Here is a 15,715-nt window from a genome sequence, read left to right as displayed (position 1 = left end):
CGCTCTGATTTGGCATGTGTTTCAATTGGACGACATGATTTCGTATTAGAGTTTGTTTTAAAATTAGATATGGCAAGCACGTCACGGCTGTAGAATAGAACCTTGAACCTTGACCGTATTATTTTTGAAAATTAATGTGTCTACCTCGCATTCCTAGAAGGTTCAGCTATACATTTGTTTTCGTTTACCAATTTCAGATAACCTCGCTTTACAGGATAACAGCCGGTACATCCCAGTGCGTCCAATTGTTCGCCGGAACCTACTGAGTGAGAGTGCCGGTACCGAACCTGGTGAACAGCACAATACCGCAGTTGGTGTGGTCATTCCAACCACTCCGAACTCAGCCTTGCAAACTTTTCGGTTGAACGACGCCGGTAGCGGTTCGAGTGCGGGCATTAATAACCTCATCAACAACACCGGTAGCCAGAAGCATATTCTCAATCCGTTCCAGCAGCAGCAACTGCAACAACAACAACAGCAACATCATCAGCTGTCGAATCTCCGAGCTTCGCCGTTGAGTTCACGCGTACCGGACGGTGCATCGCAAAATCAGCTCAATCTGAGTAAGAATTCCAACCAGCAGCAGCAACAGCAGTTTTACGGTGGTGGCGCTATTGGCGGAGGAAACGTTTCCAAGACCAACTTTGAGGATAAGCTGAATCAGATACAGGAATACATAAAACTGACCACTAATTTGATCTCATCGGTGCAGACTGACAATGTGAGTACATTTTTGTGGTAATTGCTTTTTTTAGTTTAGTTGGTTCATCTACAACTAGCCAGTCTTTCGCAGAGGAAGGAATCGCAGGAGGGAAGGAAGCAAAACAACGCTTCCACGATGGGTGATGAGCGTTGCTATTTCATGCCGATCAATTCCGCTAGTTTAGAGAGTGTGAGCCACAGCGATTCTGAGGTGCGTTGAAATCAGAATCAAAGTTCCAATGCGTGTTTGTGTGTGTGTGCTACCGCCTAATTGGGATTGTATTCTATTCCTTGTTGAACATAATTTAGTAGGATGAATAGTATACAATCTACCAAACGTGTTTCGCTTGCTCACTAATACTAATATTAGTAGGACTGTTTTTCCGTTATCGATCAACTCAGTGCACAGTGGAAGAAGTGATAGTGATAGAACTAGATTCGGGGAGGTTTGGAATAACATATGAATTCGACGGACAGAGGTCTCCAGAAGTTTAGTTTTATGTTATTCATAGATGGTAATTTCGTTTATGGCAGCTAGCAATACTGTTAACCAATTTGTTAGTTGCTCGTCGTGGGTACAAGAAACAGATTAGCATGTGGTTGGACACCAATAGCCCCAATCTTCACTTCATAATCAACGGAACAAAGGGCTTGTACTTATTAAAATTGAAAGAAAAGAAATAGAAATCATGTTTATAGAATAAGTGAATGAAGAGAAAAATAAGAAACAAGTGATATTATTAATCAAAGGAATCATCTCGAGAATGCCTCCGAAGCCAGAGCTCAAAAGTCAGACAAGTGGCAAAATCGTTACATGCTCCCAGGCAATAAACTTTAAGGTGGAAAAGAGCAAGATTGAAAGAAAGAAAAAATAATCAGCGTATTGGTAAAAATAAACCCGAGCAAACTCGCGACAGTATCCACAGGGAACAAAGTAGAACACGCCAACCAGAACTCACAAGCAGTGAGACAATCGGAGATGTCAACAAGTTCCTATCCAACATATGCGATAATGAAAAGCCTAGATCCCAAACGCATTAAGTTAAAAGCCATGGAAGAGCAAACAGCTGAAGCGCTACAAAAGCCGGCATACCTGGAGCCAACAGTTTGGCCGGCTCGTAGTCGAATTCAACTTCACGGCCAACTTCGGTGTTTTACGTAAGAACAATCAATGAACAAGGCAACGTGTTCGTGGTTGTGGTTGCTGCCAAATCACGAGTAGTTCCGATCAAGCAGGTGTCGCTATCTCGACTAGAGCTGGAAGGGGCATTTTTATGTACGGAGCTGAAGCAGCGCATAACTGATGCACTAAAGCAAAGCAATTTATTTCTCGTCGACCCTGTAGAAATTTGGTTGGACAACGGAACCAACTACGTTGGTGCCGACCGCATGCAGCGAGAAGATTTGGATCAGATCATATCGCACAGCAATGACGTCAGTCGCTATGTTTCCAATATCCCTCGTCAGCACCGCACACGGGCCGCATATGCGAGGCCACCGTGCGAAGTGTCAAGAAGCATCTGGTAACTGAGCTTGGAGAGTCGGCAATCACGGTTAAGCATTTGTCAACTCTGTTGTGTCAAATGGAGTCGTATCTTTGGGAGTTTATTTGGACAGCAAGTTAACTTTTTCCGAGCATGTAGTAACCGCCAAAGCATTGGAATTTTTAAGGCGTAACACTCAGTCGTTCGAGAACGTGTACAGTTTAAAAACGCATTATTGTTCGTTGGTGTGGGATTAACAACATTCAGAAGATGAAAAAATACTTCGTCTGGTATCTTCTTCACTTTCTACCTTAAACCGACCCAGTTCATTTGCTATCGTATGTGCAACATGGCTCATTAATTCACCTGTCTACGCTTGCTGACAGGAGGATCGAACATCAGCGAATGCTTAATTTCAACATGCTGGACATAGAAAGCAGCCAACTATTGGGACAAATTAATTATAATGCACCTAGAAGACAAAAACGTCTAGTGAACTTCTTCCGTTTACCGTTGTGCCCTTAATTTGTCTTTTTCTCCAACATCTTGTGACCAGATGTCAACCATTTCCCTCGCCAACGCCGATCGTCGTATCTAGGGCACGACGCAGTTGATTCGGGATGCCTCGAATTCCCCACCACAGTGGACCAAGCGACCGGCAGCCGTTCGGATAATATTCGTAAGGCTGATAAAAGGACCATCCAACGCGCGCAAAGCGGCAACTGATCCGTCCTTCAACAACACCAAGGTATACTAGCAGAATATTGGTGGTATAAACTCATCAACGGACAGCTCGCGACCACGGGCTCCTGTTATGACGTCAGCGCCTTGACTGAGACGTGGCTCGACAACCGTACTCTGTCTCGCCGCCGCTGTGACCGCAACGCCTTAAAATATCAGGTGGTGGTGTGCTTATCGCCGTTCGCCATGGTATAAAAGCCCGAGTGATGAACATTGACCGATGGGCGGCCTCCGAGGAAGTCAATGAAACTTGCTGATAGCAATTTGTTCCTGTGTGTCTTGGATTTTCCACTTCATAGAATTCGTGGTTCTAGCATGATCGCTGTACATCTTGCCTACGTATCTTCCATCACCTTGGTCATCTTATTTTGGGCGACTTCAATTTACCAGAGTGTCAGTAATGGATTTGGATAGTGAGCTATCTCTCGCTACGGGAATATTTCCGGTACTTGTTGGAAAGCGACCCACATGTCTTTGGTCCATGAAAAGGGAAACAAATCGAACATCAATGATTTCGTGTTAAAGTGCGCTATCTTTGTTCGGATCCGAAGAAAAAAGTATTTTCCGTAGCAGACGAAAATCTCGCGCGGAAATCTAGAGACTCATTTGCATCTAATTGCTTTCTACCCCAGTTACATCTGCAGTTCACTTGATGGTAAGTGGTTCGTGGACAACAGCGACGCCCAAGCGGTCGGCTAGAGATTTCTCGAATAGAGTGACGGAAGCTCCGCTGGTTTTGCCTTCCACCTTTGCTTCCTATTTCCCGGTATTACGGTTTTTTGTACAACGCTTTGCCACAAAACCTCACGGTCGGAATCCCAGTAAGGCTAACTTTATTCGTCGTTATATTCCTCTTCTATATCGCTTTCATCGCACTGCCGCTCAGTTTCCTGTTCATGTTGCTTCTCTCCTTTCTTTAGGCAGTATTTGTTCTGTTTCTCATGTGCCCCTTTGGCTCCAATATCAAGTGGACAGCAGAAGTAAATGAAACTGCAAATGCTGCGAACGGTAGATGAGCTTACGCTTCCACCGCAGGAACTAAAAGGAGCAGATTTGTCAGCACAATATAAGTTCCTCAAGAGCTTACAATTTACTCATATGCGATGCAACGCCCAGGCAGGTGCATCGGTCTGAATAATATTGACGCATTCGCACCGATAGAATCTAGAATGGGTGGACCAAGAGAACCAATCGCCGTCCGATCCAAACTTGGTTGGACTGTGTATGGACCCAAGTAGACACTCTCTGTCGAACCACTCGTCGGTTTCCACGAAAGAGTGCCCAACGAAGATATACATAGCTTGCTGAGGACCTAATACGGTGTTGAGGAGAGCAACGTGACAGTGCTGCAGGAGTCTAAGGAAGATCGGAGAGCACGGGACATAATGGAACGTACTACCAAGCGGTGAACATTTTGAAACCGAGCTGTTATGAAAATGTAATGATCCACAGTTTCCGGACAGTTATTCGATGGCCATGCGAAGGCTGAAGCACCTGGAACAAAAACTTGCGAAGTCGGCGAAGTTGTATGAGAATGTCTGCAAGCAGGCTCAAGAATATCAGATAAAAGGCTACGCTCACCTAACCTTTGAAAACGAGTTGTCTTGAGCCGACAACCCTAAAGTCTGGTACCTTCCCTTAAACGTAGTACTTTATCCGAAAAAGCCAGAAAAAGTGACACTGAGAACCTTGTTTGGGAGACCGGCAGTCATCGTCCATTCGCTGGTGAGTAAGATCCGGGAGATGCCATCGCCGAAAGCTGAAGAACTGTGCACGCTGATCGATTTCGGAGTTGCAGTTCAAAACGTCTGCACGGCCATCACAGCTTCAGGTCTGGACGAGTATATGTGCAATGTGGCGCTAGTACAAGAACTGGCGGAGAAATTGGCGCCCTCCATTAGACTGAACTGGACGTACCATCGGCAGAGACTAAACAGAGTCACTCTTTCGGAATTCGGAGACTGGCTCGAGAAGTTGGTTGAAGCAGCGAGCATAGTCACGATGCCATCTCTCAACATCCCGAAACAAAATACAAACGAAATACAAATACAAACTCTAGTTGCGAAGTCCCCTCGTTAGATCGCCCGATTACTGCATCAAAGGGCTGTCTGGTGTGTTGCTCGCCTTTGGCGTAGGGTCCCGGAGGCATTACGGTGCTTGCCACGTGAAATCACCGTGTTGAAGGAACGGTTGCTCGTTCACGCACAACACATTGTTGCACGACGACAAGCGAGATAACTAACGTTTGACTCCCGAACCAGCGCAGCAGCCTAACGAGAGTTCAACAACACAGAGCTGCAACACGCATTCGAAGAGGGCAGGAAAGGTTATATTTCGGTACGTGCCTGTAATGATCTACGGTAAGGCAAAGCAAGGGACAACTTATGCTTTCCTCGACGATGGGTCGTCGTCGGCTTTGATGGAGCACAGCCTACTGAGAGAATTAGATCTTAAAGGAACGCCCTATCTATTGTGCTTGTATTGGACGGGTGGCCACCAACGGGAAGAAGATAAGTTCGACCTTCCAGAGGTTTATACGGTTAGGGATCTTTCTCTTCCGAAACAGTCGGTCTCAGTCTCGCAGTTGGCAACTAAGTACAGCTATCTTAAAGGTTTGCTATTGAAATCCTACGATGGTGTCTCTTCACGGATCCTTGTAGGGATGAACAATTGCCGCCTGGGTCACACCCTGAGAAGCGTTGAAGGTGGTGAGAACGAACCGGTGGTGTCCAAAACGCGCCTTGGATGGATGATATACGGACCTTGCGCCATGGAATCTGGTACGACGAACTGCGGCTATAGCAGTTATCACAGTTTTCACATCTGTCCCTGTGTTAAGGAAGAAGAAAGGGATCTGAATACGGCACTTAAGGTATATTACTCAATTGAGTCATTAGAAATCTCTGGCTCACAAAAATCGCTACCTTCAAAGGATGCAATTAGAATTCTATCAACCGAAACACGACTGGAAGGAAATCGCTACGAGACCAGCCTATTGTGGCGCTATGATCAAGTACAGCTACCCGACAACAACAGAATGGCGCCTAGCTTATCTACAGAAGCGAATGAGACGGGAACCCGAATTAGCTGCGGCGATGCGATCGAAAATGCTTGAGTGCGAGGAGAAGGGTTACATTCGGCGCCTGTCGGCACTGGAGAAGTCGGAGAAACATTCTTAACGGTTGGTATCTGCCAGTCTTCCCAGTAACCAACCCGAACAAACCGGGGAAGCTACGAATCGCATTCGACGCGGCCGCAAAGGTCAACGGCGACTCACTAAACTCGTTCCTCCTAACGGGACCAGATCAATTGGTGTCACTACTCGTAGTACTGTGTAAGTTTCGCGTCGCCTTACTGGGAGACATTCGGGAAATGTTCTTCCAAGTACAGATGAAGAAGCTAGACCAACGAAGCCAGATGATTGTGTGGAACAACGATAATTTTGAGGATGAACCCGAAGTGTATGCGGTAGCAGTTATGACGTTCGGCGCAGCATGCTCTCCGAGCTGTGCGCACTACGTGAAAAACCGAAACGCTGAAAGATTCGAAGAGCAGTATTCACGAGCAGTTGAGTGCATAAAGTATGAGCATTATGTCTACGACATGTTGATGAGCGAGGTACGATCTATCCACTCTCAGGGAGGATTCTGGGGTTCATCGGTAACTTCCTCATCTACTTGAAGATCCTGATGCAGAAAATCTAGCTTTCCGGTCGTGGTTGGGACGATGAAATCAACGGGAAGTTGGCTGAAAAGTGGCTGACGTGAATCGAAGCATTGCCGAACGTCCCACCAAGTTAAGATTCCTCGCTGCTACAGATTTATAACATCTGCCTAGCCAACGAACAATGTGGAATTGCATATTTTCTGCGATGCCTACTTCAGGTTCGAAGAGGAAGGAAAGGTCGAATGTGCGATGATTGGATTTAAAACACGCGTAGCCCCTCTGAAGTTCCTCTCTATCTCTCGTCTTGAGTTGCATGCTGCCGTTATTGGAGCACGTCTAACTGACTGTATCGTAAAAGAATATCGCATGAAGATTGTGCGCCGCGTTTTCTGGACCGACTTCCGTGATGCTGGTTACGATCTGACCATCGGCGCTATAGGCTTTAGGCTAAAGATATGATAAATTTCCGTCCATTGACCTACATTCCGAAGGGGTCAGCGGATACTGAAGCACTAACTCCAAATCACTTCCTCCGGGGAACAGTAAAATCTTCCGACAACTGGGCCGAATCGCGTGGCTGAAGCATTACGCGACATGTACGCGCGTTCACAGTATCTGGCTGAAAAGATGTGGGAAAGATGGCTGAAGGAGTATCTTCCAAGTATAAACCAACAGGCAAAATGGCATCGAAACTGCAGACCTCTCAATAAAGACGACTTAGTGTTCATCGTGGACGGGAAAAAAATAGGAAGAATTGGACTCGTGGAATCGTCGAAGAACCTTTAACCGGATCCGATGGAGTAATCCGGCAGGCGATGATTAGTACTGGTTATGGAGTGTGTAAGTGTGGGGTTGCTACAGTGATGGAAGTTAGTGATGGTAAATTCGCACCTGTTCAAGAACCGGTGACGAAGTTACGGGCTGGGCATTTGTTCCCGACGAAGTCAGGTACGGGAGTACTGTCGGTCTAGCGACATACCATATTTATAGTGTCAAATGCGTGAATTACAATTACTGATATAAATATAAACAACGCGGTAGACAAACTATTCGAGCTGGTTGTTTTGGACTTTATTTTCTCATTCACAACGTATGTATTCGATGCATTCGCCGACGGACCGCTAACCGATCTTATTTACATAGAATCTATTGGCGGTTTTCGACGAAATCAACCGTGATTTCGCAATGACCAGGTTAGATCCACTCGGTATTCACGGAAAGCTTCTTCACTGGTATCTCGACAGGAAGCAACTCCAAATCAGTATTAAGAACTATCTACACCATTTATCGCTATATCCGGCATCTCGCAAGGAAGCCACCTCATCCCAGTAACACTTTTCCTTTATTTTAGTGTCAGCAATATCAAATTACTTCGCCGACAACGTGAAGATTTTTCGACAGATTTGTGATTCAACTGATGCCGTATTTCTTCAAATTGGACTGAACAGTTTCAATATTAAATTAAAAGGGCCCTGCCTTTCTTTTTATCAATGACATGAACATTTTTCGTCAAATGCAGGATATAACCGGTGCCAAGTTTCTTCAGAGTGTACTGGAGAGCTTTAGTGCGTGGTGCGATCGGAACAGAATGGTTTTAATTCCGAGTAAATGCTCAATCGGAAATGCCATTCGATTCAGTTTAGCTACCATTTGTTCGACTCGAGCATTCCAACACGTTCTTACGTCAATGATCTCTGAGTCATCATGGATTCGGCACTAACGTTCAAACCACATACTTCATTCATCCTGGATGAGGCATCAAGACAAACTGGGTTCGTCTTCCGAATAGCGAAAAACTTTGGGAACGTATGCTTCGAAAAACGCTCTATCGTGCATTGGTTCGCTCAACACTAGAATATTATTCTATTGTTTGGGACACGTACAACCAGAACGGCATTGACACAATCGAGGCTGTCCAACGCCGGTTTATACGATTCCCACTCTGACATCTTCCTTGGTGAAACAAATTTCAGCTACCGAGCTACGAATACCTTCGTCAGTTAATAATTCCAGCCGCCCCGGTGTACATTCCAGACGAATGAATCGAGGAGTGCCGGTCGGCCTTCCGTGCCTAAAATCGTCGCCCATCCACTTATACTATCAAAATGTGGGAGGCATGAGTTCCTGTGCAAATACCTATCGCCTAGCTACCTCGGACTGCTGTTACGACATCATCGCATTGACAGAAACATGGCTAAATGAGCAGACTCTTTCCAGCCAGGTGATTTGCTCTGACTACGAGGTTCTCAGATGTGATCGTAGCCCTCTCAACAGCAACAAATCCTCCGGTGGCGGTGTTTTGCTCGCTGTGCGTCGTGGATTAAAAGTTCAACATATAACAAATGACGCTTGGAGCAGCATCGAACAAGTATGGGCAGCGATAAAATTGGGAAATCGAACATTATATATATATATGTGTGGTTTATTTCCCTCCCGATAAAATTCGCGACTCTGCACTAGTTGATTCTCATTCTGAATCATTGACTTCTGTTTCCGCGATGGTGCAACTCACTGACGAAATCATGATTCTCGGCGATTTCAACCTTTCTACAATAAAGTGGCGTTCCGTTCATAACGGATTTCTACAACCCGACCCAGACGAATCTGTTTTTCATCCTGGCAGCATTACTCTTCTGGATGGCTATAGCACGGCTACACTTCAGCAGATCAACAGCACCATGAACGAGAACGACCGGTTTTTAAATCTATGCTTCGTTAATGCCAGAGATCAATCGCCGCATATTTCCATCGCTAGTAAAGTATGTTTGCCACCATCCACCTCTACATCTTACACTCCAGGACGTACCGCCTAGGAAGTTTTCGAGCCACGCGCCCACCGTGTGTTACAATTATAAGCGGGCCGACTATAGCAGCATTTTGAATATTTTACAAAGTATTAACTGGGATACTGTGCTAAGCAAGGATGATGTGAACTCCGCCGCTGAAACGTTCTGCCATATAATGAGCTACCTTATCGATCGTCATGTCCCAAAGTGTTATCAACGAAGTGATCAATCCCCCTGGCGGACAGCCGAGCTACGTCAGCTAAAAACTGCGAAATGAGCAGCATTACGAAAGTTTACCAAACGCCGTACCGTGTCACTGAGAGCTTATTATGTAAGGCTCAATAACTAAACAATCCTAAATCGATAACTCAATAACTAAACAATCCTAAATCGTTTTGGAGATACGTCAATGATCAGCGGAAAGAAACCGGCTTACCTTCTACAATGTTTTTGAATGGTGAAGTTGGACATGATTCACAAGCCATATGCAAATTGTTCGCCTCTAAATTTGCGAGTGTGTTCGTCAGTAAGGCTCTGTCCTCGCAGCAGATTGACGTTGCAGCTAGCGGCGTGGCCCAACTCGAACGGTCAGTATCAGCAGCATCCAAGCTTAAAGCATCGTCATCTTCTGGGCCAGATGGTGTCCCTGCTGTGTTTTTTGAAAAAGTGTATATCTGGTTTGGTGGAACCACTCTGTCAACTATTCAAAATGTCACTGACAACCGCGATTTTTCCTCAATTGTGGAAAGCAGCTGTCATCTTTCCTATCCACAAAAAAGGTGATAAGAGAAACATTGACAATTATCGAGGAATTTCTGCGCTCTGTGCCATTTCCAAGCTCTTTGAGTTAGTCGTGGTGGAGTCAGTGTTTTTTCACTGTAAGGAATATATTTCTAAAGACCAACATGGATTCATGCCGAATCGATCTACGTCGACGAATCTACTATCTCTAACCTCTTTTGTGTCCGAAGGGTTCGATGCGAATCAACAAACTGATGTTATATATATATATATATATATATATATATATATATATATATATATATATATATATATATATATATATATATATATATATATATATATATATATATATATATATATATATATATATATATATATATATATATATATATATATATATATATATATATATATATATATATATATATATATATATATATATATATATATATATATATATATATATATATATATATATATATATATATATATATATATATATATATATATATATATATATATATATATATATATATATATATATATATATATATATATATATATATATATATATATATATATATATATATATATATATATATATATATATATATATATATATATATATATATATATATATATATATATATATATATATATATATATACTGAATTATCTGCAGCTTTCGACAAAATCAATCACGATATCGCAGTCGCTAAATTGGAAAAGCTTGGCTTCAGTGGATCACTCCTGCGATGGTTTCAATCCTATCTCGTTGGCCGTCAACTCAGTGTGAACATAGGTGATGCATACTCCAAACTGTTCTCCGCAACGTCTGGTATTCCGCAAGGAAGTCATCTCGGACCATTTATATTCACTCTCTATTTCAACGATGTAAACTATCAGCTGAAAGGACCACGGTTGTCGTATGCAGATGATCTAAAAATTTTCAACAGAATTAGGAGCCGAACGGACGCACAATATTTGCAGCAGAAATTCGACACTTTCAGCAGATGGTGTGAAAACAACCGAATGATTCTGAATCCGGCAAAATGTTCTGTGATATCGTTCTCCAGAAAAAAAAGATCCCATTGAGTTTGAATATAACTTGTCTGGAGCTCTTGTTTCCCGGGTGAGCTGCGTTAAGGATCTTGGAGTGCTGTTAGATTAGAAACTTACATTTAAGAATCACTTTTCGTATGTTGTTGGTAAAGCATTGCGAAACCTGGGCTTCATTTTCCGTACGGCTAAATCCTTTACAGACATTTATTGTCTCAAAAGCCTATACTGCTCTTTAGTGCGCTCCACGCTGGAGTATTGTTCGGCGGTCTGGAACCCGAATTATATGAACAGCAGTAATCGAATTGAAAACGTTCAACGAAAATTTATACGGTATGCTCTTCGACGCCTGCCTTGGCGCGATCCTGTTCGTCTACCAAGTTACGAGAGTCGGTGTCAACTCATCTAGCTCGATATTCTCCAGCGTCGTAGAGAAACTGCAAGAGCCTTATTCATCTCTGATCTTCTGTCAGGTCGCATCGATTCTCCAGATTTACTAGAGCGAGTTAACATCCAAGCAAGGTCCAGAACGTTACGCGGAAACGTTCTTCTGAGAGTGCCGTTTCGACGAACTATTCAAACAGCTAATGCCGCTATCACGGGACTACAACGCCTCTTCAATCGTGTGTCGCACCTGTTCGACTTTCATGTGTCTCGGATATCATTAAGAAATCGATTTCTGCAGTTTTTTAGATGTAATTAGTTTAAGTTTCCTTCATTGGGGCCGAGTACGGCCTGTTGATGTGCGTGATAAATAAATAAATATAGTTTGACATTCTAGGCATCCGGAGGAACTGCTCTTGAGCCTCTTTCGTATCGGGCATACTGTGCCAGGGTGGATTGTTCCACAATCTTCGGCCGTCTGGATCTTCAAGTCCGCATTTGAGGTCGACGCAATAGCTTTCCTGCGATTACCGTTCAGGAGAACCAACTATGGTCGTCAAAGCACCGTTATCGGACTTCAGTATTTTCAACAGTGTAGCGACGGTCTTTTACTTCCACTTGACGAGGAAGTCGATAAATGCTAAAATAGTGTCCATCCTTAAATGTAAATAGTTTAGGCAACACCGTTGGGGCCAAAGGGCCTGTAGTTGACGATACAACAAACAAATAGAACAACTAGAAAAGGACTGTGGAATAGATCGTTAGATTAGATACTTGTCCGTCAGAATAAAATAATAATCAAACAAAAATATTGCTCACTCGTTCCTTATAACTAATATTCTGCTCTAATCATGTGGCACATCTATTTGCTGATCTTATTACAAAAAAAATCACTTAGCTTCAAACAACGACGCTTTCGTAAGTCATAACAAACAAGCTTCGCAACTTCCCAGCTTTCCTGCCAATTCCCTTCTCGTCGAGCACTGAGCAGGTTGCACAACTCCCATATACGATTATTAATTGTTATTTTCTTTTCTTTCTCCCGTACCTTCCCAGCAGCTCAACGGACCCCGACCCCAGTCAGTGCAAAGCATCAGCACCAACAACTCGACGACACCGGTACAAACTCCATCGTACGACGAATTACGCTTCCGCATGGAAGGTCAGAACAAGAACATGCAAGCCCTAAAAGAACAGCAAGCACACCTACTTCGACTGCAACAAGCCGCACGTCAGCAATTGCAGGAGATGGAGGCAATACGGCAGCACACGGCTGCCGCGTCGGTTCCGTTGGAGAACTTCGAATCAGTGGAACAGGTTCAGGATGGCATCAGTGGCGTGATGGAGCGGATGCGTGTTCTTGCCACGTTTATTCAAAATCAACAGGAACTGGGTAATCTACTTGGTGGGGATAACGAGGACGTTCTGAGTGAGCAAGTTATGTTGCAGCAGAAGTTTCAGGAGTTACGTGATAAAAAATCACAGATGCATAACCTGGTATCGGAACTGCAGAATTTGAACGTTGAAGCAAGTAGACATTTTGAGGGAACGAATATGGTACCGGTGGAGCGAAATGTTCCAATCGAGCTGACCAATGTCCCAGCGTCAGCGGCTGATATGAGAAAGGCAACCAAGACTTTCAATCAAAACAACGTAGAACTTTCCGTCATGAATGGATCGCGAGGAGGTTCCATTACACCCAAAGTAGAAAATGTGGCTGCTGAAAGTGAGGAAGGACTTCACGAGGAGGATGATGAAGAAGAAGAGGAGGAGGTGGAAGCTGCAGCCGGAACAGCGGATATGTTGAACGATAAGATCAACGAAATAAATGCCATGAAATCACAACTGAGACGCTTGAAGGAGATGATGGACACTGTGAAGCTGATCGAGATAAAAAATGGCGATTCGATCAATGAAGAGGAAGATATCCCCGAAGAGAATGATGAAAATCCGGAATCGGATGAAGAATCTCGCTCTCCAAGCGTCGCTAGCCAGATCAGTGATCAGGGACCAGTCGGAGGAGAACCGTCTGACAAAAGACGAGAGCAGTTGAATCAAAGAGTGGAAGCCTTACATGCCATGACCCGAGATCTCAGAGAACAGGCTAAATCGATTGCTGCAGAGCGAGACGCCTTGAAAATCGCTCGCACAGAAGTTCAAAAACGCCGTAACAACGTGGCAGAATTGCAACATAGCGCCGATACTCAAACCGCGGAGAAGTTGACTAATCATGTTGCATCGCTAGTGTCTTCCATGCCGCCCGGGCCTAAAGAGCGAGAGCAAATGGCGCTGAAAGCAGAACTCGAGCAGAAGAGAATTGAACTGGAAAGGATCGAAAAAATGACTCATAGTATAAAGAAAAATACGGAGCTATCACGCCGGAACACAGAAGTAGCTCCTCCGAAAGTTTCGTCTGTTTCATCATCCGATTCGCTTCGCTCTCCGAATCGTCCGCCGGTGATTCCTCCTCCACCAGCTCCGTCTGCCGTCAACAATACTAATGCTAGCAATGCAACTCATCACTCGAAAAACTCGGTAGATTCCGGAGTGACAGACATTTTTGCCAACGCCCAGCTAGAATCCGGCAGCTATCAATCCAGTAGCACACGCAGTCTAAACATGGTCCCACCGATGCCGGACATCTGCAATCGGGCTGATCGGTACCACCGCAAATCGGAGGACGTTGGAACGTCGACCGCTCGAACGGATCGTACCTCACCCTGGCCATCACATTTGTTCAGTGGTGTTGGACCATCTAGCTCAAACACTGGACCTCAGAGTCCACACTTTCACCCGTTTGTTGGTTCGGAAATTCACGTGAGCTCGGCTTACCCGGGATATAATACGTATCCGGCGTATTCGAATCTGCTGCCACCGCACACACCCAACTCTGCGCCTCCACCACCGGACCCGCTAATGTTCCAACACTTCATGCAGACACAGCAGATGCTAATGAATTCGATTACTCAGTGCAACCAGCTGCTGTGGATCCAGCAGCGAGAAATCAACAATCTCAACAATGCGGTACTACTGGTAAGTAAATCTGCACTCAGATTTCTTTAAGTCCAATGATTTAAATTTGTTTCCGATCCCACAGCTTCAAGAGCGCATTCTCAACAATAGTAACAACAGTATACTATTAGGTGACGTGCACGTCCCAGGTGCAGGTGCTCACATTCGTGCCGAATCTACTCCACCGAACAACTCCCTGAATTCGGCGGCAACACTTTCTGGATCTGTGTACAATCGTGCTCGCTCGGAGCAACCTTCGATGGTTCATCAGCAAGCTCCTTCTTCCCCGTATCACACGATTGCACCGACCATCCCCCAAACACCATACGGCAGCATGACCGGTTCTACCAACCAGTTTCATTCATTCACTGCTACAACATCACATCAGCCGAGTGCCCAGTTTTCGATTAACCAACAAATTCAGCGCAATAACTCTAACATCTCAAATGCTAACGTCAGCAGCAATAGTAGTCATCGCAGCTATCGCAATCTCAGACATGTTAACATTAACACCGCTAACAATGCAATCTACGAACAGCAGCAGCTTCAACAGCAACAACAACAGCAACAGCCACTATACGACCATCACGTCTCGATGCAGCAACATTCGAACAATTTTATGAATCTCAACAATCCCCTGCAAACGGGAGCAGCCAGTGCCAATGAGGATTCTAATTTACAACAGCAACCGTACAATAACGTTTCCGTCGGCGGTGGTGGCAGCCTTGTTCCATCCAATATGATCAACAATCTGGCTAACGGTCCAACTACGACCATGCAGACGGGATCGATGCCACCAGCGCAACCGGTCTGCTTGAACAATCTCAATAATAGCAATAACAGTAACGCAGCTCAGCAAACGCAAGCGCTCAACAATCAGGTTCTTCCGGGAGTACGTGCCAACAACTACTGGGACAATTTCAGAAGGTAATTTTGGGGAATGTTCCTAATTCCCCAATGATCGAAGCTCGGCTTTTCTGAAAGCAATATTATTTTAATAGACTATTAACGTTCTCTTTTGCTTTTATTTCTGATAGTTGGTAGAAGTAGTAGCGTAATTGTAGCCCAGTGTCGCAAGTAGATTATTGTTTCCCTTTTCCGTTGGCACTTCCACTTTGCGAAACACTCTCCTAGCTT

General features: G+C 44.4%; 1 protein-coding gene across 4 annotated transcripts in view; it reads left to right on the top strand.

Moving 5' to 3' along the window:
- LOC131687206 (probable WRKY transcription factor protein 1) overlaps window positions 1-15,715 on the top strand; it is a 30,752-nt gene that overhangs the window by 1,508 nt on the left and 13,529 nt on the right. Inside the window, exons 4-7 of one of the 4 annotated variants that reach the window (XM_058971259.1) lie at window positions 198-721; window positions 794-913; window positions 12,626-14,599; window positions 14,664-15,505. In XM_058971259.1, coding sequence (XP_058827242.1) covers window positions 198-721; window positions 794-913; window positions 12,626-14,599; window positions 14,664-15,505 — 3,460 coding nt within the window. Of the gene's footprint in view, window positions 1-197; window positions 722-793; window positions 914-12,622; window positions 14,600-14,663; window positions 15,506-15,715 lie in introns of all 4 variants that reach the window. The other 3 variants (XM_058971258.1, XM_058971261.1, XM_058971260.1) reach the window with 3 other exon arrangements.

This window comes from Topomyia yanbarensis, chromosome 3 (assembly GCF_030247195.1).
Source record: "Topomyia yanbarensis strain Yona2022 chromosome 3, ASM3024719v1, whole genome shotgun sequence".
NCBI lineage: Eukaryota > Metazoa > Arthropoda > Insecta > Diptera > Culicidae > Topomyia > Topomyia yanbarensis.
Note: the sequence above shows the minus strand (reverse complement) of the source record. Positions and strands in the feature narration are given on the sequence as shown.